Genomic DNA, 23,305 nt, shown 5'->3' with positions numbered 1-23,305 from the left:
GCCACGCAACGGTAAATCCGGAGGCATCTCGACGTAGCCCGGCGAGCCCAACCAGTCGTGAGTCCGGCCTTAACCGCCATGGGTCGCTCGTTGCACTCGTTCACCGCGTACGCGCGCCCTTACGTAGCAAAAAACGCCAGATATGCAACCACAGGATGCCCTTTCTCAAAACGCCAGAGGTCCCAAATTGCCCCGACGGCCGAATTGAACGAAGAGATCTTCGCTAACGCCAAACCTTACTCTGAAGTCCCGGGACCTAAGCCTATTCCTCTCTTGGGCAATACATGGAGAATGGTCCCTGTTATAGGACAATTCGATATATCGGAATTCGCTAAAGTGACGAAGATGTTTATGGACAAATACGGGAGGATTGTCCGTTTGGGAGGACTCATCGGGAGACCGGATTTGCTCTTTGTTTACGATGCCGACGAAATTGAAAGAATGTATAGGCGCGAAGGGCCTACGCCCTTTAGACCATCAATGCCCTGTTTGGTGAAATACAAATCTGAAGTGAGGAAGGAGTTCTTCGGAGATTTGCCAGGAGTTGTAGGAGTGTAAGTCCATTTTTTTATATGTAGATTCCCCGGATTTCCCTGTGATTTTACCTGTTAATTGTTGTATAAAAAATGTTATAGAATCCCGCCTTTATATCCATTTCCATTTCTATTTACCAATCTAGATATAAATATTTTTCTAAATTAAATAAATGCCATATCTGGGGTGAAACTCTGTGCAATTATTTTTCGAATGATATCCACGGTCCATCGAAGTATGGTGTGATGGTATTTCTACTTTCACTTTATTTTTTTACTCCTCAGCTTGCTATGAGATTGAAGATCGGATATACGATTGATATTCATTTTAGACATAAAGTGATACTTTGCCGTTATGCGCAAATGTTAATAATATCTATTTTTACTTTTTATTATATCTACTTAATTATGGTTTAAAGGTTTCATCATAAACTAATTAGAAAATTACCGAAGGTACTACGTAATTACCTAAGTACAAACGAGTATAAAGACATCGTAAAAATACTTGAATCAAAAATATTTTCATCCGCTTTTTAAATCCAAATTAAAAATAAATACCTTATTATTATTTTAATTTATGTAATGATTATGCCAACTGTGACCTTTTGTATCATCTTGCCTCGCGACTTAAGAAGACATTTTGATATCTGGTTTTCATTTCGTCTTATTTTAAAAGCTGTATTGACTTAACCCGAACGAGATATAGATGTGACTATATGTACCTACTAGAGGCCGCCCGCGACTTCGTCCGCGTGGAAACAATCTCGCGGGAAGCCTAGCCTATATGTTATTCTGGGTCTTCAGCTACCTACATACCAAATTTAATCGTAATCGGTTCAGTAGTTTTTGCGTGAAAGTGTAACAAACATCCATACTGACATCCTGACTCTACTACTAATCTACTCACAAACTTTCGCATTTATAATATTTGTATTTAGTTATTTTATAGGGCTTCAGTTAGGTTAGCTCGTGTTTTGTCTTAACTTATTTAAAGTTATGTACATCACATACATACATACATTCATAAAATCACGCCTTTTTCCCGGAGCGGAGGCAGAGACTACCTCTTTCCACTTGCCACGATCTCTGCATAGGTAGGGGAAGTACGTCCAAAATGACATATACGGACAAAACGACACATTAGTGATATTTGAAAACCTGCACGGTATAAACTGTCAAAAGTTAGCCAATCAGGAAGCACCTACACCGGAAATATACCATTCGAGTTTTGAGAGACGTTTAAAATACAGAACGGACGCCATGTTGATATTTGTTTTTTGAGGTTGGAAAGAAATTTGATAGTGGTCATTTGTTTTTTGTTTTTTGATAAGTTTTCTTTTGTTATTGTACTGTCCTATAATTTTATATTTCGAAGCAATTTGTGTTTGAGGTGATCGCGTTGAATTTAAAACATTATTGTCACTGCAACAAGATTATTTTTCGAATTGTAATATTTTTTGAGGCTATGTACAAAATGACATACAACCGCTATGGACAAAACGACATAATGTGTCATTTTGTCCGTAGAGACGGTGGTAAGAGAGTTAATGTCATTTCTCCAGTGCCCAGTGGTAAATTTGTAAGTGACAGGGTAAAAGAAAGCCAAAGAAACGAACGACGACATTCCTACTTACGTCATCACCATATATGGCAGAATTAAAATACAAACGAGAGAATGCATCTGAAAAACCAACTCGTAAAAGGAAACAAGCAGTTACTAAGTCTCTTTACATTGATGATGACTCAAATGAAGAGCGCTCTGATCAAGAAGACGAAGAAGATGATTGTGCCTGTATTTACTGCAACGATCTCTACTCACGTTCAAAGCCTGGTGAGGGGTGGTTGAGGTGCAGGCGGTGCAGTCGTTGGGTTCACGCAGCCTGTGCTGATTTGCCAAAGCGTACCAAAAATTTTGTTTGCGAATTGTGCAATTAATTTTTACTGTTGTCTCTTATTTTATCATTTTTTTTATGTTGATGGCTGTGTATGTCATTTAGTCCATACGACTCGTGTCGTTTTGTCCATACGGTATGGACAAAACGGATTTTTCTTGATCTTCATTTAATACTAAATATTTCTGTAAGTGTTGATTTTTCTGACAAAATCTATATGATTGCTGTTAACCAATTAATATAAGCAAAGTTGTAAGTAAAAAATATGTTCCTATTATGAATAATATTAAAGTTATTGATGACTGATAAAACGATATGTCATTTTGGACGTACTTCCCCTACTTCCTTCGCTTCATCCACATTCATAACTCTCTTCATGCAAGCTCGGTGGTTTCGGGTACTTTACGAAGGAAAACATCGTAAGGATACGCCTGCACATCCAGACAATGGATAATTATGTGTATGCTGATGTGTGTGTGTGTTTGTTACTCTCTCAGGCAAAAACTACTGAACGAATTTTGTAAATAAGCCGAAATAACTCATAGGATACTTTTATTCCGAAATTTCCACGGGAGTGAATACCCGGGCGCAGCTTGTATCTATTTCCGAAGTCCAAAAGTAATTTATTGCAGTCAACAAGACCTTATGCCACGTTGTGAAAACTTTAATGATGGGATTGCGAAAATGTTTCGAAATAGATGTGTTGCGATACGAAGTTATTATTCTGATCGTTATGGTGTGGTGGGCTCACGACATTTGACTAATCATGTCTCCGTTGGGCCAGAAGAACTTGTAGAACTTAAAGAAATATTTAAAAAACATTTACATTAAGCCCTTCAAATATTTCATCGAAATTTAACGTTTTTTGGTTATTTGTTAAAAGGCACAACCCTGGCTTCTTTCGAAAGAAATAAGGATGTGACTAGGATAAACGCCAGCCCGCGTAGTATGGCAAGAGAAAAACTATCGCTGTCTCGTTTCACATCATATTAAAAAGCGAAACAGCGATAGTTGTTCGTGCAATAAAAACGGTGTCGCGAGGAGGAAGGAGGAGGAGGAAGAAGAAATCTATGCAATGACAATATTTTGAAGATTGCATTTCATTAGATAACAATATTGTCAGATAGTTTGGTATTTTAAATTACTCGACATACGCTGACTTAAAAAAATATGTCTCTATATTTTGAGAAAGTATAATTTTTCTCGAGTGGTCATTAAGCTAATTTCTTGATTATTCATACTGAGAATAGTTTATTCATTAAAAGTTCCCGCTAACATTTGTAAAAATGTATTTTTACCATATTTAAATGCTTATTTGAAAATCCTGTGGTTTCCAGCAGTTTAAAATAGAATCACTCCATGGCATATCAACTTTGGATTTCTCTTGTAGGTGATGGGCTAGCTAATTGTCACTATTTGAATTTCAATTCCATCATAAACAATATAGCTGAACGTAGCCTTTAAGTCTTTTTAAGGCTTTTGGCTCTGTCTACCCTACAAGGGATATTGACGTGACGTGAAAAAAAACGTCGTGGCGGGTGAAGCCGTACGAGTATGTAGATAACTATTGTATGGTATGTATTAAAAATTGCATGCTAAAATTACGAATAAGATTAACGATTATTATTATACCTATGTACCCTGGCACGAGCATTTAGTTAAACAGAATAATTGCTTGAGTATATGAGATGTTAATTACAATAGTTTTGCGTGTTACACGTATAGACACACAATGATCAGACAATTTTCTTATAGTTTGCTCGTAATAGGTATAAGATTAAATATATTTAAATTTTTATAATTAATCGTTTAATTCTCATCCTTGAAAATGGAGTCATAGACTTAGAGATATCAGCTTTAGATATGAAGAATTTGTAATTGTCTCATATAATTGACTTACGTTATTGGTTGACCAGTTAGACCAGCTCATGATCAAATTTCTGTTGTCTTAAATATAAAATAGTTAACTAAGCATCATTTCTTTAAGTTACTACTATGAATTGAGCACTAACCCCAAAGTAATTTGAAACTTGTGTTCTTCTTTCTCTTGCGGACGCGCATTTTGGAAAGCTTATACAAACTATAAATTCATAATATATACATGAATATATTACCTAGATAATGAATTTTTAGTATTATATTATATTCTATTTTTTTTTCTAGCTCAAAAGGAAAACAATGTAAACGAAATAAGTAATTACTAACTTTGTCCCTCAGAATATTCCATTAATTTTGTATTCGTTAAAGTATTTAGACTGGACAGGAATGGACCGAGTGCCAATATGATGACAATGCTGTACATTGAAGAATCCTTGCTGAATCACGAAGCAAAACAAATAAGTATGTGCTAAACATGCCACAATGGCGGTTAACAAGCAAGTGTCCATTGGTCTTTTATTGACAAGTTATTTTAGTTCAAGTTGACAAGGTTACCCAGGATTATATAATACTAGCTTTTGTCCGCGACTTTGGTCGATTGCTTTCTTTTTTGCAATAAAAAGTAGCCATGTTCTTTCTCAGAGTCAAAAAAAAAACATCAAAATCGGTTCAATGGTTTAGGCGTGAAAGCGTAACAGACAGTTATTTTCGCATTCATAATATTAGAAGAGAAAGACTAGAGTTTGCCCGTGGCTCCGTCTGCGTGAAACGAAAATCATGTTTTTTCCGTTTCACGGGGACTTTCGGGGTATCCTTCATACCTACGTAGACCATAATAAGAAACACATGCTAAACTTTAAACTCTAGATAAGTCAGCCAACCTTGTTTTAAATGTTTAGAAGATAGGTATATACTATTGTGTACTGCTATTTTCCCAAGGTTGACTGTCAAGGATCCTTTAAGTACTAAGTTACTGGTGGTAGCTTTAAGACTTATAATTTTGAATAAGTAATAAAAGAAAATTCCCAAGAAAAAAGTGTATCAAAAACTTTAGGTAGACAGCCGATGTTAGTTTAAAAAATAGCATCAAACTGTCTTCGTCACTCTTCGACATAAAAAGGAAAAACCAACTCAGTATAAATTGACGAACAAAACCTAGACGGATGCAAACAATGTTATAATCTTAAACAGGTGTGGTATATCGGCTGGTAAAAACTTGATTTTAACGTTTATCAATTCAGCGAAACATTTACGCTACTTTGGCGATAAAACTGGTATTTTATAGGTACCGGCTTGAGGACACGGGTCGCTTTCGACACATGCCTACTCGTAGACCAGCGAGGCCAGCCCTTTATTTAATTAACTATTAATATTATATTACATTTCCTACGCTTCTTTAACCTTCATACTGGTTTAAGTCCCTTTTCATTCTTATCTGTCTGTTAGTCTGGGTTTTTACACGAAGCGACTCCCATCTGATCTCCACAACCTGTAGAGCTGAACCTAACCCGTAAAGGATCATTGCTATACGTTTTCATCATGATGTTTTCCCTTAAGTAATTCCAAAGGGCATCAGTTAGCATTCAAACAAATGAGGAAAAATAAATAACTCAAAAAGAGTCATTGGTAGCCAGCCGAGGCGCGGTTTGAAGCCTCCATATTTGCATCATGCATTTTGTCCACCTCATCAATTCAAGCACAAATCAAACGGACCACAGACACCCTAAAGAACTACCTACATTATGACATAGAAACAAGTAATCGATACATGGCGGAGGTGGGATTTTAACTTGTGCCTACAATACATACTTATACGCATCATACCTTTTTGATGACCGAATTGGATTACCGACGCTCTAAAGATATCTCAGAAAAGAGGCCTTGGTAGATACATAATTGCATTAGAATTCGTAAGCCACTAATTCAACTGTTGTTGCTATGTTGTTGTGTTGTTTTTTTGTGAACATCTTAATCAACTGCTACCTACGAGTATACACACGCCAAACATCGATACACTTGGCCTACTTGGGAAGCAGACCGGAGCGAAAGTAGTGACGTATGAGGGCAACGACATGATTTCCCTGTTGCCGAATGAATCTGTGTGAAAACTAAAAACAGGTGTTATTAAAATGTTCATCAACATTTTTTTCGATTTGTTAAAATATATTTAAAAATTCTAACTAGGTTAATACCTACCTAGGCCAACTGCAAATAAACAAGGTATCAAAAAACTATAAGTTCATACTTCGATAATTGACTTTAAAACTAGGGACCTTAGGATTCTTCTAAGGGACATACTCGAAGGCGAATAATTTTTCTGTACCCAATTTTACACTGTTTGTGTTCGGTTTTTCATTGTGGTTTGACTGAGAATCAAACATTACGATATAAAGTCCGAAATATTTTCAGTGACCTGATTTACATCTCAGTAATTATCTTATTAATTATATTATCTGTTGTGATATGACTTTACATTCAAATGAACACGACTAATTGAATATGATGCCAGACTACTAGTGCCTAGTAGTAATAAAACTGCCCATCATGCTTCGTGAATCAATATAGGATATTCCCTCTTGGCGCAAACAGTAAAAATTCAAACGAACTAGCTTTCAATACGACCATTTAAGTACAATATGTGTTCATTGCAGCTCACGTGATAAAATAACAATTTTGATGCTGTTGTATGCAGACATCATTCATAATGGTAAATTTTAATGGTGCTAAAAGCAGTTGCAATTGTTTGATGTCTACTTAAAATAGTAGTTTTAATGTTAGTGGAATAATATCTAATAATAAAGATACAACGATAAACATAAAAACACTAGATAAATTAAGAAAAGATAATTTAACATCATGACTGGGGATGTCTAGATCTTGAGATCTCAGGATTTAGGAAAATAAAGGAAATACCATTGTCCATTAAACTAAAGATCAACCCCAAGACCTTAGGTTCAGAGACGTTACTATTATGCCGGAGACGCCCCGAAGGCTACTTTAGATCTTAAGAATATAAACTCATTCAGAATCTTACTTTATCATAGATTTATTATTTTAACCGGCGGTTACACAAAACGAGCTGACCTTCATAATGGACATTTGACCATAGACAGACGTGTTGATGAGTCTCACGATTAGAATAGCTCTTGCCACAACAAGGCTCTCAGAAAGGCTACATTTTGAATATTGAAGGTGATACTCGTAGTAAATATCAAAACCACAGAATTAAGAAACACTAGAAGAAACAATTTGATTTGAACTTCGATAGTATTGACATAAATCTCTGTCTCTTCGCGTTGTATTCCTAATTACCGAGGGTCATGAGTCCCATGCAGAATCATTTTCTTTCTGCTGATTTCCTTCCATCTGTCTTGGTCCTTTGCATCATGGAGGATCTTGTGAAGGTGTTCAGGTACAATGTTGTGATATTTTCATGTTATGAAATCAGTAAATGCAGTGGAAATGAGAGCGTTAAGGAGTATGATGGGTGTGAAATTGAGTGACCGGATAAGGAACAGCGTGATAAGGGTAAGTTGTGATGTGAAAGAAGATGTAGTTACAGAAATAGAAAAGGGTAAGTGTGGAGGGAAAGGTCGGAGTGGGAAGACCTAGACGAACGTATCTTGATCAAATTAAGGACGTCCTGGTCAGGTCAAAAGTACCTGAAACCGGGCTTGCATGAAGAGAGTTATGAATGTGAATGAAGCGAAGGAAGTATGCAGAGATCGTGGCAAGTGGAAAGTGGTAGTCTCTGCCTACCCCTCCGGGAAAGAGGCGTGATTTTATGTATGTATGAAATCATCAAATAGACCACAATTTTCACTAAAAGTAAAAAGTCGAAGGCTCTAGTTCTTTGTGTTGCTTCACGAGATCGCATGTAGAATAAAAATGGCCGCCGCCTACCGTGAAGCTATGTGAAGAATATCAATGCAAAATAGATGAGCTCAGCTTGAGCTGTGTAGTTTGTGTGCATTGTCTCCTTGTAGGGAAGCTAATATTATTTAATTTATTTTAGTAAATTGATCTTGTTAATTTATCTGTAATTAGTGTCAAATGTTTTTATATTCAGATAGATTTATTATAATAAATCTATTAGATCTGAATATAAAAACATTTGACACAATATACATACATACATACTTCATTGAATTGGTTACATACTTCATTGAATCTATATATAATTATATATAGATTCAATGAAGTATGTAACCTTATTATGAAGTAGGTTAAAAAATTTATTAATTCCATGCTAATCTCCGGGTAATGAGCATTATTTTAGTCTCCTCTTATGATATCACGAGAAAGTGTTTGCGTGATCCAATTCAATAGAGCCGGGAACTTAAAAAATGTGGGCAAATATGTGTGCTAAAACTCTTTGCCTTAGTTGACTTCACAGTCAATAGTATTAGTTCTCCAGCCAAGTGAAGAGCAAATAATCGCAAATTATCGCTAGTGCCAACAAGTTTGTGTATTTAACAATACTTGTCACATTTCGAGGATGTTTGACTTGGCTCTGACCACCTCGGATGTAATTTGTGGGCTATTGTGTTAAAATATAACATAAATACATAAAAAACTAATCACGCGCCTTGCCTTGTCCAGGGTAGGCAGAAACTACATCTTTTCACTCTGCCCATTTTTCTTAATCCAATAATTCTTCATCATATCCATGATGCCTTTGATAAAATGTGACCTGTCTCTAGTCTAGGACATCCTTAATTTATTCAAGGTTTGTTTGCCCTTGTCTTCTCCTCGGAAATCTGGTTAAAATAGGATTTAAAACGTGTCGCTAAATCTGTGGCAAGAATTGAACAAATGCTCAGTTCGCTTCATTCATTAATTAAATGCTCTCACTAACATTCTTGCGTGTGCGCCATTCCGAGTATGGGGCTAGAAACTTAATGTTACAATTACGCCGATTACGATACGACACTGTTACGATAGAAGAAGATCAAAGGGAGAACAAATGAGAGTCGTTCCTGACTTACTTAAACCAGGATCTAGTCACAGACGAATCTCAGGGAGGAAAGCGCAACTGGGATAAATCTCAGGAGCATGGTGACACATACATCATAACCTTACGGAGTAGACTAGTAGTAGCTAGTCTTGAAATTATTTTAAGGTATATCGGTATATTAAATTCAACTGTATGTTTTATATATTGATCTATTTAAACCTTTGTTGAGCCTCAAAGGTACCTACAAAAGGTGGACTATTCTAATGATGTTCTAATGGCGTAGTTGACATGATGATGGATATTATGAACCTAGATTACAACTAGATCCACACAATACTTATCATATGTAGATGTGGCTAATTCTATGAATGTATGAACTTAAAGCTTTCGACAATACTAAAAATCATTATAATTATGACTGCTTGAAGCATCATCGGTTTGTTACTCATCTAGGTCAAATATCATAGAATAACATACATTTAGCAACAGGTACAAGGGCGATCGAAATTAGTGGTTATTGTACTTGTAACAAGTAGCTATTTGTCAGATATGTCATTAAATACATGTGTACGTTGTAGCCACAATTTTTTTATGTATTGAAATACTTTTATATTAATTTTTTTTCTTTCCTTTTTTTCAGCCACGGAGAGCAATGGCGGAAATTCCGCTCGAAGGTCCAGCGTCCCATACTCCAGCCGCAGACCGTGAAGAAATATGTTACCCCGATCGAAATGGTCACCGAAGATTTTATAAAGTGAATATTTTATTCAAATTATGCCTTCTTAATTTAAAATTCGCTTTTTTAAAAAAACACATCGGCTCACATTGAAAAGTGAACTTTTCCTAGTCGTAATTTTATACACCCCTTATTAGTACGCAATTACGTAGGTACGTATATCGGGTGTATTAACGACGTTTGATAGGTAAGGTTTATTTTACCTATTCCCTTTTTTTAGTTCTATGACTATCCGAAATAATAGATAGAAAGAGAGATAATGAGACACGTTCGTGGGGGCAGACTTTTAATAATTACTTATCGGTAGATACTTACTGTTTTTGGACAATAGTATTATAAATTGTAAATAAATAAACAATTTATCCTACAGGTATATGGAGGATGCAAGAGACGAGAACGGGGATCTACCTCATGAGTTCGACAACGACATTCATCGGTGGTCACTCGAATGTAAGTCACTGATGATGATGAAGCTGACGTCATTTACAGAATAAATACGTTGTTGTTAGCGACGCGTTCACTACGGTCTTCTTTTGTAAATTTAAGTTATAATTTTAGGTTGTGCATTATTATTGTTAGGTTTTATAAAATATTTGTTACTTCATATGAGCTGGCGTGCAAATATTGTTTAGTTTTGATAAAAAAGTAAACTGTTCGGTCGGAAATCGGACATGGTCCGCGCGTATAGAACCTAGGGCTCCAACATTTTCCCCTGCGTTATTTTTTATTATTTACTCAGTTTATCTGCGCAAAATGAAGTTATTTTTTAACGTTGGTGTTTGATCTGGACTGACCATCCGTCGTTAACAGATGTATTATGACAATTATACCTTCATGTTGAAGGTGTTAGCTGGAATCAATGTAGTACAAAACAATGGGACAAAGAACTGAAATATTATGAGCGATAGATAAAACAAGTTAAATTGTTATTTAAGGAGAAAAATATCTGTAATGTTGTCATTTACTTGATTTACAGAGTTAAGTGATCCAACTCTGTAAATCAAGTAAGTGACAACCGTATTTATACTGAAGATTGCTGAATTATCAGCTATATAATCAAGTCATGTCATAAGGCCACGTTTAGCTGTGTAGCAGCATTCTTCAGTAAAATGTAAATATATTAAGGTAATAAAAAAAATTAACATAAAATGATTGTGGAAACGAAGGGCAAAATCGTGGCAAAAACCCTTCAGCCACTTTCAAAACCAAATTTGTAAATTAGTTACAAAATAAAAAAAAACCCTTCCAAATTGGGTAGGTACCTACTTAATTTTGAATTTTGTTTGTAAAAATTCAGTACATCTTTGTGAGAAGGTTGGGTCACAATGTTAGCAATTAACATACAATTCGCATCTTTGTGAGAAGGTTGGGTCACAATGTTAGCAATTAACATACACACTTGATACATAAACAATTTTGTATGTGTAACTTTGTGATGTATGTGTTACTGTAAAAGCCCGAACTGTGGTAAATCCTAAGATTTTCCGGTAAAACCTAAGATTTACTAACTCTTAATGGCAAAAGTCCGAACAGTTCTTTTATTTCGAACTTTTACCACCATTCACTAGGTAAATCTTAGGATTTACCTCAAGAGCACGGTAAATATTGAAAATGATTTTTTTACTATAAGAATTAAGTAAATGCTAGGTTTTACCAATGATGACTGGTACATATTAGTTTTGGGAATAAAAAAAAATATTATTCTTAATCATTTATTTCTACCTTTAGCATTATAATAGGCATGTATTTATGAATCTTACATAATTATGTATTTAAATTACAAACATAAAATATCTTCTCACAAACATAACGCTTAAGTTGGCTAATTAAATCTCACTAAATCGGTATGATTCTTATAATTTGGTATTTTAAGGAACAAAGTTGAAAAAAAAGACAATCGTCATTAATTAGTAGGTACTAAGTACCTAAGAAAAATATTATTTGTTACAACACGGAGTGCTATTGTGGCACTTAGAATTACAAAGTAATCCTGATGACTTGCAAGCGCATTTCTTCGACAAGCATTTTTTGAGACAGTTACATTTTTTGAATCCTTGTCCTCCAGTCAACGACAATTTTCCAACAACTTCGCGAAGACTCACTTCTTTCTCTTTAACAACATCTTCTATCGTAATAAAATCTTCAGAGCATGAGGTAAACTGATTCTGTGTGTAAAGCTGTTTTAGTACTCCAATATTGGTACCTAGTTGGTAAAACTCGTTGTCCTTTACATCTATTACAACTGCAATGATGCTTTTCGGGTCAGTTTTAGCTCTGTCAATGTCCGGTACTTTCAGTCTTACATTTTGGCCAAGTTTCACATTTGGATTTTTATCAGACGACTTAGCTTTCATTTTTTCAGCAATCATTTTCAATATTTACCGTGCTCTTGAGGTAAATCCTAAGATTTACCAATTACATGGTGGTAAAAGTTCGAAATAAAAGAACGTTCGGACTTTTACCATGGAAAGTTGGTAAATCTTAGGTTTTACCGGAAAATCTTAGGATTTACCACAGTTCGGGCTTTTACAGTAACATGTGCATTCACATCTTCTTACCTATATCAGATTTCTTTTCTGACATTTTCTTTACATTTCGATGTTTTACACATGAACTACACACGTATATTATCACGTCTTTATCCCTAGAGATCCCTTTAGAGATAAGTGAGGATAAAATGAAAGAAGTACAAAGAGATCGTGGCAAGTGGAAAGATGTAGTTTATATCCCTTCAAGACAGAGGCGTGATTTTATGTATGTATTATTCTTCTGTAGTTAAATGCTTTATTGTGGCTTTATTACTCTTTGGAGTCCTAGAATATATTTATGGCCACGATCCAGGTGTGGCTAAGGCACGTAATAAAACGAAATGGACTCAGTTATACTGCACAAGAAGTCCTTTTTAATTAATGTATTTTTATTATCAATACCCTCGTAATTCCTGGTTCCAGGTATCGGCCGCGTAGCTCTAGACGTGCGACTTGGTTGTCTTACAAGCAAAGTGTCCAATGACTCCGAGCCGCAGCGTATCATCGACGCAGCCAAATTTGCGCTGAGGAATGTGGCTGTGTTGGAATTGAAGGCGCCATACTGGAGGTACATCCCGACGCCGCTGTGGACCAAATATGTGAACAATATGAACTTCTTTGTGGAGTAAGTTAACAATTAGAGTAATTTTTTTTCGAATGATGTAGGTAGATAGATAGGATCAACGCTGAATATGTGGAGGCATGGGAAATGCCTTCCTACATTTTTTCGAAACGTTTCGTCGTTGTTTTTTTCAACTCTTATTTTTCAACATTTTACATGATTGCAGAAGATAATATATGTTATCAAATTTAACATGATTGCAGAAGATAATATTGTTGAAAATTCGAATATAACTGATGGTCACAATCTGTACACCATATATGTACGCGTTTTAGAGACACAATTAACAACAAAGTTAAATAACAGTAATCATAATATCCCGAAGTTAAAACCTTTAAAACCATGAAATATTTCAGTAGTTACCTACAGAACTCATTGCCATAATTCTTATTACAGGCTGTGTACACGCTATATAAATGAAGCCCTAGAGAGACTTAAGACCAAGAAGGTGACATCTGATAACGACCTCTCATTGCTGGAGCGAGTACTGAAAAGTGAAGGGGATCCTAAGATAGCTACCGTTATGGCTCTCGACCTGATTCTAGTTGGAATTGATACGGTAAGCCTTGGAAAATTAATACCTAGGTATTAGTCGTTCGGCACGAACTTAGATCTTGCGAACACTTGATTTCTTTTACAAAATTGTAAATATCTCAGAAACGATATAAACGACTTTGATGCCCTGTAAACTTAATTTTTTTTATAGATTTTTCATGCCTTTCCAATTTCATCAAAACAGCCCAGCGGTTCGAAAGTTATCGGGTTACAAACATACATGCGAAAAATGTATTATCGCCACAAGTTGACAGCAAGGTCAATAAGTTCTCATTCAATGATTTCAGATATCAATGGCAGTGTGCTCCATACTGTACCAAGCTTCAATCCGTCTGAAGCAGCAAGAGAAGATGGCGGAGGAGATCAGACGAGTGCTGCCAGACCCTAGCAAACCTTTGACTTATGCTGATCTAGACAAACTGCAGTATACGAAGGCTTTCGTTAGGGAAGTGTTCAGGTATGTTTCAATATTACAGTTGAGTACAGTGAGCCACATGAAAAGTATACTAACCCAGATATGTCTACACTACGTATAGTACATGTTTCTTATGTAGCTCGTTGTAAAACTTCAAACTGAATCAAATTTCATTTAGTAGTCTTTACGTGAATTGTCAATGAAAATACTTACAGAGAGACAACAATACAATACAAGAACAGTTTTGACCTATAAAAGACCCTGTGCGGTTCCCGGCACTAATATAAAAAAGTAATAGGACCACTCCCATTTCTTTCCATAGATGTCATAAAATGCAACTAAGGTATAGGCTTATAAACTTGTCTCTATTTGATACTTAATTCTATCATTAAGCCTTTCAGCTGAACGTGGCCTTTTAGTCTTTTAACTGCTAGGTACTAATGTAAACTTAAAAACTTTTTACAGGATGTATTCTACAGTAATCGGAAATGGACGTACCCTTCAAGAAGACGACGTTATCTGCGGCTATCATATTCCGAAAGGGGTGAGTTACGCTTTATGCGTTACGTTACATAAACATACCTAAGATAAATCACAAACCTAGGATGGACAAAGAACTAAAGCTATAAGTGAGAAGTTATACATACATACATATGGTTACGTCTATATCCCTTGTGTGGTAGACAGAGCCAACAGTCTTGAAAAGACTGAGTGGCCACGTTCAGCTATTTGGCTTAATGATAGAATTGAGATTCAAATAGTGACAGGTTGCTAACCCATCGCCTAAAAAAGAATCCCAAATTTGTAAGCCTATCCCTTAGTCGCCTTTAACGACATCCATGGGAAAGAGATGGAGTGGTCCTATTCTTTTTTGTACTGGTGCCGGGAACCACACGGCACTGAGAAGTTATGAAGAAAGAAAATGAATTTCAACAAGATTTTTAAAGCTATTTAGGGCTTGCGCACACCGAATAGAGAGAGGGAAAAATATTAAAAAGTAAAATTCCGAAGCATGAACAGAGTTTTAAAGGCGGAGGTTCTCAGCATGCTCGATGATGATCAACGTAAATCATTTACCAGGTTCAAGTGGTGTTCCCGACGATCGTGACGGGCAACATGGAGGAATTCGTGTCTAATCCTGAGGAGTTCAAGCCGGAGAGGTGGCTGGAGTCCGGCGGGAAGCTGCATCCCTTTGCGTCTCTTCCTTACGGTTTCGGTGCCAGGATCTGCTTGGGGAGACGATTCGCTGATTTGGAAATACAAGTGCTTCTGGCTAAGGTATTTACAATATTTTAACTAGATTACTGCGTTCTCGTGAATGTTGTAAGAGGGGACTTAGTTACATTAGTGCAGCTTTTAAGATCCATTAAAGGTTAGATTCCCCTGCAAAGGTTGCGGAGGTCAGACGGGATTCGCTTAGTGTAATAGCGTGACTTATTCAATCCAGGATCGTGGTCAGGAGTACACCTCGAGTTCCTTTCTCAGCTAACACGATTTTGATATTATTTTGTATGAGTATTGTTATTGAGAAGAAAGTGAAAATTATATTAGTTGAGATTGACGGAAATAATATGTATTCTAAGTTAAACCTGGGCGGAAATGCGGGTTAAAGATAGTGAACAATATTTATATTAGAAAATTTGCTTTTCTAAAATTATTGGATATTTTCTATCTAGTAAGTAGGTATTAGTGTAAGATCTTTTTGGTATTTTTTTCCTAAGCTCCACACCTATCCATCGGAGGCGTATAAAATGTATGCTTGCCGTACAATTATATATTATTACTTTCAGTTGCTCCGAAGATATCGGTTGGAATACCATCACGAGCCCCTGGACTACGCGGTCACCTTCATGTACGCGCCCGACGGCCCCCTGCGCCTGCGCATGATTGAACGATAAACTTTAACACGCAGCGTTTTATTTTAGTTTTAATTCATATTAAAAGGCTATTCACGAATTACATTTTGAGGATACCCCACTGATACTTTTACATTTATCGCCTTTTAAAGACAATGCAGAAATTAACTTTATCGTAACGTTTGATGCGAATTTTTCGTTCATGAATCTAACTAGTGCAATTTCGGTGAAGCATGCAATATACAACATATACATATATAATACATACATTCGTTTAAGTTATTTTATACTTAATTCAATAATGTTTATGTATCTGCGAGTGTATGTATTGATGATTATATACGAGTACCTGAATTGTTGTTACATTGAATATTTCAATTTCTATGGTGCCTTCGATTCGATTTAGTCATACTCGTAAATAATGTGAATTTTTATATGATGATGAAGAAAGAAAGGCGTAAAGTGACCTAACTTTTGGCTCAAAATAAAACACATCTCTGTTTAGAGGTTTATGGAAGAAATTTGTTTAAAAAACAATACAGAATGCTAACAAAATTCAATCTCAGTTTATTTTTCCATGTCTGCATTAGTTTTGTTTTTTTTTTAAGATATCTACAATTAGAGATAAATACTTTGTTATAAACAAATTGTTGTATCATTCGCTCTCTCATATAAGTACTTAGATAATATCTAGATTATATTATATAGCATTATGTAAAAAAATGTACCAATTTTAGATAATGAATTTACAAATAATCATATTCCATTTATTTGTTGTTCATTATCATTATATTATTTATTTAACTGTTATCGCACCCCGTACACAAATTTCAGTTTGGTCCAAAGAAAGGTTCGACTAGCAGAGAATGCCTTACGGCATAACGTCCACCGGTTGTTCATTTCACGTGCTTTCAATTTAAATAAATAAATTATAAAATTTAACATTTAACAATAGCAATAAATAACAAATGTTATGCCAATTGTAAGGTAAAATGTAAATAAATAAATATATGATTGATGATGTTTTACTACTGTCCTTATTAATTTTTTATATATTTGAGGGATAAACATTTTTCAAATATATAAAAATTAAAATCTTTAAAGATATCAAAGTGACCCCTTCAGAACTAAAATTACCTTATGAAGATTTTGTAGGCAGTTAAGTAAGCAAAGCAATGGTTGTTTGAGTGCAAATGTTCTCCTCCCATGATTCGGCGATAAAGGAGGGTAGAGCCATGGGTGGTGGTGGGATAGTGACCCCTACAATCTTTATTTTAAATAAAGAAAACTGGGTCATACTCGTATTATGTTTTTCTTTGCTGCCAAACCAAGCAGCTTGCATGCTGGCATTAGATAATTTATTCCCATTCTACTAGTCTTCTTTTGCGAGGAAAGAAAAGGAGGAATCTAAGGGAAAAAACGAAGAAAACAAATGTGAGAACGGCTCCGGTATAAAATTTTCCAATTAAGGAAATTTGACCACTGAATGCAGAAGCTTGGTTAAATTTTATCTTTTACATTTTATAAGCACTCTAAACTACTTAGTAATTTTAATTCTCCTCTTCTTAATCCTTATTAACATATCATTTCAATCATACAAAATCAGAAATTGTGACTAAAAATATTATTCAAAAGCTTGTCTTTATTTGTGAACTAGTAATGCTCCGAGTCCTCTTTTAGCATTTATACTCTAGAGATCGGGGTCTGCTGCATTCTTAGAATTATTTTTAAGTAGGTATTTAGTTATCTAGGTATCGTAATCTTTTTGAATAGCTAAAAAGTAGCCTTTGTCCTTCTCAAAGTAACAACCTGTCCGTTGCAGCGAATTAACAGAAACATTATAATTATTACAATTCGAAGTTGATATCACCGATGACTGACAATGACATCAACATTACCTAAATGACTACTTGTAACCGGTCGGCCCTATACGATCGCCAAGATATTTTTATTAGCAAGTTATCAGCAGACGGAATAGACATTTGCCTCCATAATTTACATACCAGTTATAAGGGAATTCCCAATTCGGACATGTCTTTTTTGAGAATCAGGCAAAACGGTGACATAATTTGGAGTCACCATGGAATCTTTTGAGTATTAAAATTTTTGATGTTCCTTAAAAATATGGACGTAGACAGAATGGACGTAAACATTATGTCTTCTTTGGTAGACAGTAAATAATTGAACCTGATCTATAATTAAGAGAATAAATAAAATATCTACTAACATACAGTTGAAATAATAAAGATAAAGACTTTTATTTGCTAAACATGCGTTTACGCATATCAACAAAATTAGCTGAATTTGACGGCATATAAATAATTTTCCATATCTCTCCAACAGCTTTGTGAGCCCATTAGTAGTACACTTCGCTCCTATACTTCGGGGCTTGGATCCGTTATTAACATTTCTCTTTCCATTTTGTCCAGATACATAATTTTCAATGTGAACTTCAATTCCTGTTTATTCCTTTTACCTTTCCTTTCCCCTATATTCATTAACTTTGTATTGTTTTGTTCTTATACTTACATAAATCAGGCATACTTTCATTTGCGTTTCGGACATATTATAAAGGTACAGCACATTACATTATGTGATTAAGATAAAAATACTTACATAGCAAAGTTTGTAAACGTTAAGCAAATAAACTAAATAAATGTCTTGCCATATTTGTGGTCTTTGTTTCACACACAGATACGCCCACGTTAAGTTCCTGGAAGTTAACATTGTCAACCTTGGTTACCCTTTAAAGGCAATAGTATTTTTGCCAACGGCTTTATTTGTAAAATCCCGATTAATGTAGGTAGGAACACAAACACTTAATCGTAAATATACTTTCGTGAAGAAAGGGAGAATGGGTACGTCTTGTGTGAGCTCTTACGTCCAAGTACCAAATAATCACCATTAAAGAAGACTAAAAGGTTGAAAAACTTTACCTTAATGAGGTAACCGGGACAAAACCGCCGGTAAAAAGGTGTGAAGATATAGCTTACTAGTGTGAATCATTAAACAGCAATTAAAATGACATACACAATATAATTACGCAGTCGCCGATGTTAACATTCGTGTTAGGGGCTCTTACAACATGTCCATTGTAAGCTGACCTTAGAGAATGATGTGACAATGACACCGAAGTGCATCGATGTATTGACAACCAGATCATTAAAGAAGTTAAAGTTTTATTGGCTTCAACAAATAAAGCAAAACCACAACTCAATACAAATATAAACAATATGAATATTAATGAACATAAATATTAATTTTTAGGCATACTTATTATCGATAAACTTGTAGATCTCTACAAAACCGAAAAAGGAATAACATTTTGACAATAAAATGTGGTTTTAATTAATTTAGAAATCACGAAGCTTATACTTTCTATTTCTCTTGAAAAAATGGCTGGAGGGATAAATAATAAGAAATTGTGATCTTTTTGGAAATCTTCTTGTTAAAAGTTTAAATTCCTTCTTTTTAAAGTTAAAACGAGGTTCTCAATTTTATTATTAGGCTGTCACTTTACATAATATCCAATTACCTACGCACTTATTTGCGCTTCATTCACCCGTAGCATCCGACCGTAGTATGGTATGGAGTAGCATTGAACTTGTAACTCACTTTCACGACAGTTTAGCATGTTGATTCCGGAGCGCAGTTCACTTCACTCAGATATTTTATCATAAGTTTCGGAAATTCGTCTTTAGTTTGATGAATGGTTGCATGCAAAGGTTACTTTTCTTGGTAATTATGAGTGTAATAAAAAAAATGCTCAACGAACAAAAATAAAGAAGTGAATACAACATTGTTTGTTCGTAAAGCGATTTCCTGGTAAACGTTTTTTGGAACGAAACTCAAGAGTCAATATTAAATCTAAGAAAACATTCCCAAAACTAATGTGCGCATTCATTTTCTTTGGAATGTTCATACGTTTTTTAAGGTTCTTGGAGTGGCTATTTTGAAATGTCGAGTTGTTGTATGTGATCTTTTTAGCAAAAGTCTCTCAAATAAGCAGCAGGCGAGGCCCGGAGAGAAGTGAGTTTCAGAATAATCATGTTTTCTGTACGCACTTTGCCACAAACGTGTAGAAAGTGCAACTAGAATATTACTACCAAGTTCGTAGTAACTGATATTGCCATCTTAAAAAGTCAATATAAATTGAACTTTACCGTTTGTGATTTAAAGACCAATGTTGCTGTAAAAAAGCGGAATAGATTTTATCGCTAGCTTGTTAAATATTTTTGTTATGTAAAGGAGTGTCAAACACGTTGTTTTGTGTTTATTACGTAAGTTGGTGTAACGATAATGAATCATCAAAGGATACCGAACAACTTTAAAAATGTACTGAAAAAATTATACTTTCCTGAAAACGACAGGCATAGTCAGAAGCGTTTTTCTTTGTGTTTGTTCTGGTTGCATCCTCCCTCGGAAAAATCCCGGGGTAGTCAGAGTCGATAGTCACGAAAAGACTTAAAGGTTACGTCCAGGTGGAACAGAATAATGTTAAAAAAAATACCCTGAGATTCGACAGGTAAAATTAATCAACAGCGAATGGGTAAAGGAATATAATTTTTTACAATATTTATGAAACGAAAATACCTATTGTTATATCAAAGCTTTTGATTTGCAAATCTTAAGTTCATCTCCTTTTTAGCAACACAACTTTTGAGCTTTAAAAAACGGGATAGGTTCAAAATAGGTACAAAGGTTGCGGAGGTCAAATGGGACTCCCATTTGACTTCCGCAACTTCGTGTAAAAACTTGAATCACTCAATCCAGGATTCATAGTCATACCTTGGGCTCTTCTCAAGAGTGGTGAGGATGCAACCGGGACTAAAGTCAGGAGGAAGGAGAACAACTGAGCTAAAAATATGGTAAGTAAACCTCATAAGACTCTCGATTGAAGACTTGCACATGCATAATTATTTTACCAGCAACACGATAAAAACCACACCAAGGTGTGTACTTTACAGGGAACACAATACCGATCGATCATATTTCGTACATCATTATCTGAGAAAGTCCAAATTAATGGTTGTCAAATAGAGAAATCTGTGATTAATCAAAATGTCCTACATAATATGACCCTAAGTTAGGAAATAATGAGATTTTCTTTTTTTCATTTTAATAAATCTCTAATGTACAATCTCCTCAGTATGTATGCTATTTTCATAACTTTTTGATGTAAAAAAACGAACTACGAGTATTTGTCATCTGTATTACCTGTGTCGTTCACTACTATGCAAAGAACTATGTTTATTAGAGTAATAAAATCTTTATTATTGGTATGGTTTACGACTCTATCGGAATTTCATATAGGTACCTATGTATCTTTACTTTTTCAAATTAAATAACATAGTATTCAGTGAAAAGTTGATTTTTGTCTCGTGTGCCTATGTCATGGGCTAAAATCAGACACACTCTTTTTTTGAAGTCGTAGAAAGCGACAGGATAGGCGAAAAAATACACTCGGAAACTATAAATTTTCCAAACATTCAAACACATAAGCTGCATGATTTTTTCCGAACAATTCTAATATAATGCAACACTTAGGTACATAAGTAACACCCCGGGCTTAATTGTTGTCCTCCTCAGTCGTTTACTCTTGTCAGAGTGGTCATGGTTTTATGATGATACCTGTTCTTTGGATAATGCAGCCCCAGCGATGCGCCTCTATTTGTTGCGGTCTGCGTTACGGGAACATTGGACTATAATTGTTGTACATACATAATAATCATGCCTCTTTCGAATGCAGGCAGAGATTACATCTTTCCTCTTATCATTTATTTCACTTCATATTCGTCAATCTTTCATGCAGGCTATGTCGGTTTAGTGAAAATCAACAAATGAGAGAATGCTACATGCTTCAGTGAGAGAGGTGAGAATGAATACGATATTTGATACCAGCCAGCGTCTAGACAAGAGTTCAAGTTCAGTGGAAAACCAGTTAAGTTTTCTTGTAAAAATCGCATATTTAAATAATCTGTAAGTAATATCAGTCATAATTGCAGTCATCCATATTCATTATACCTATTGTTCTGTTTAAAATTATCGCCAATATAGATAAGGTATTCTCTGCAACGGTTGCGGAGGTCAGACAGGAAGCGCTTCGGGAAAAAATTTACTTACTGAATCTGGGATCGTGGTCCCAGGCGTACCCTGGGCTCCACTCCAGAGAACGCCTATATCTTAAAAATAATTCAAGCTAATTTTTCTTTTATATTTTTTCATTCAATAAAATTTTACTTTCGGATGGATGGATGAAAGTATTCTATTGGACATTTTTTTGTTATATTTGCCCACGGATCTCTAAAAATGAAGGTTGTGAACTTAAGGTGAAATGGAATGTGCTTTGTACGCAGGGTCGACTATACAGCAGACACTGTGCCTACGACTATGCAAAATTTAGCCACAACAAAGCATTACCGTTGTCATTGTCCAAACACAATATCTTGTAACGCAACAGACTCCAACAATGGGATGTCATGAATAAGAGAACACAGAGCTGAAACGGCGGTCTGTAGCGTTCTGTGCTCTGTGAAAACAAGGAGAAGGTGTGGTCGCTGAATCGCGATGAATTAAAAAATATATCCGCGAAGTGTAAGAATGTGGCAGTAAAGGTATGTCGATGACTTCTGAAACTGAATATTTAAAATCTACCTTACAATAGTAGGTTAATCATTATTACAAATGGAAATATTTATAATAAATGTTTTTTAGTGTTCTTTTATTTCCTTCTTGTTCAATGAAACGGTCAGTCTTTTTGGTAAAAATAGGCCTCCAAACTAAGCATACCGTTTTGTCGTTATTTTAAAAAATTTGAAATAATAAGCTGAGCTTGTTAGGTTAGGTCTTCGATCTCAACAAGACTATTTCCCCAGAAGACAAAGGAAAAGACTACGCCTGAAATAATTATTTCACATAGATTAGGGTTGGCAAAGTCTGGGTATGTAACTATAAAAAATTGCTGCAGTAAAAAAATTAATACAAAATGGAACATGTATAAAAAATATTAAAAAACAATTGCAACATACCCTCAATACTTTAATTACTTTTCCTTGGCAAAAGTCATCGCAATCTCATCAAATATTTACCTACGTTTGAAATGAAAGCAAAACTACGTTGTATGAACTTGAATCCTGGATCATAATCACAGACAGACACTAATAACTTTAGGTAGATCTATCCTACCTAAAAAAACTTTTTTCTCGTACTTTTCAAGATGGCTCTGTCTACCCCTTAAGGGATATAGACGGGATAATATGTATGTATAGGTCATGTAACCATGTGCTGAAGGGCGATGTAAACGCGCAAGGAAAGCAATAGCGTTCATTCTAAA

At 35.2% G+C, this 23,305-nt stretch overlaps 1 protein-coding gene across 1 annotated transcript; it reads left to right on the top strand.

Annotated features, from left to right (window-relative positions):
* The first annotated feature begins 41 nt into the window (after positions 1 to 41).
* Positions 42 to 16,988, top strand: LOC106138773 (probable cytochrome P450 301a1, mitochondrial). The gene is made up of 9 exons (XM_013340048.2): positions 42 to 554; positions 9,901 to 10,014; positions 10,367 to 10,446; positions 12,948 to 13,149; positions 13,543 to 13,705; positions 13,989 to 14,158; positions 14,582 to 14,660; positions 15,197 to 15,394; positions 15,907 to 16,988. Exons 1-9 carry the CDS (start codon positions 79 to 81, stop codon positions 16,012 to 16,014), a joined length of 1,590 nt encoding a protein of 529 aa, XP_013195502.1. The 5' UTR covers positions 42 to 78; the 3' UTR covers positions 16,015 to 16,988.
* The last annotated feature ends 6,317 nt before the right edge of the window (positions 16,989 to 23,305 follow it).

The sequence above is a fragment of the Amyelois transitella genome, chromosome 21, assembly GCF_032362555.1.
Source record: "Amyelois transitella isolate CPQ chromosome 21, ilAmyTran1.1, whole genome shotgun sequence".
Taxonomy (NCBI): Eukaryota; Metazoa; Arthropoda; class Insecta; order Lepidoptera; family Pyralidae; genus Amyelois; species Amyelois transitella.
Note: the sequence above shows the minus strand (reverse complement) of the source record. Positions and strands in the feature narration are given on the sequence as shown.

What these genes read in the sequence shown, in the direction of transcription:
- LOC106138773 (XM_013340048.2), top strand. Translation starts at nt 79, where the DNA reads ATGGGTCGCTCGTTGCACTCGTTCACCGCGTACGCGCGCCCTTACGTA. An exon ending in AATATGAACTTCTTTGTGGA is followed by an intron (nt 13,150 to 13,542) that starts GTAAGTTAACAA and finishes TTCTTATTACAG; the next exon opens with GCTGTGTACACGCTATATAA. An exon ending in TACAAGTGCTTCTGGCTAAG is followed by an intron (nt 15,395 to 15,906) that starts GTATTTACAATA and finishes TATTACTTTCAG; the next exon opens with TTGCTCCGAAGATATCGGTT.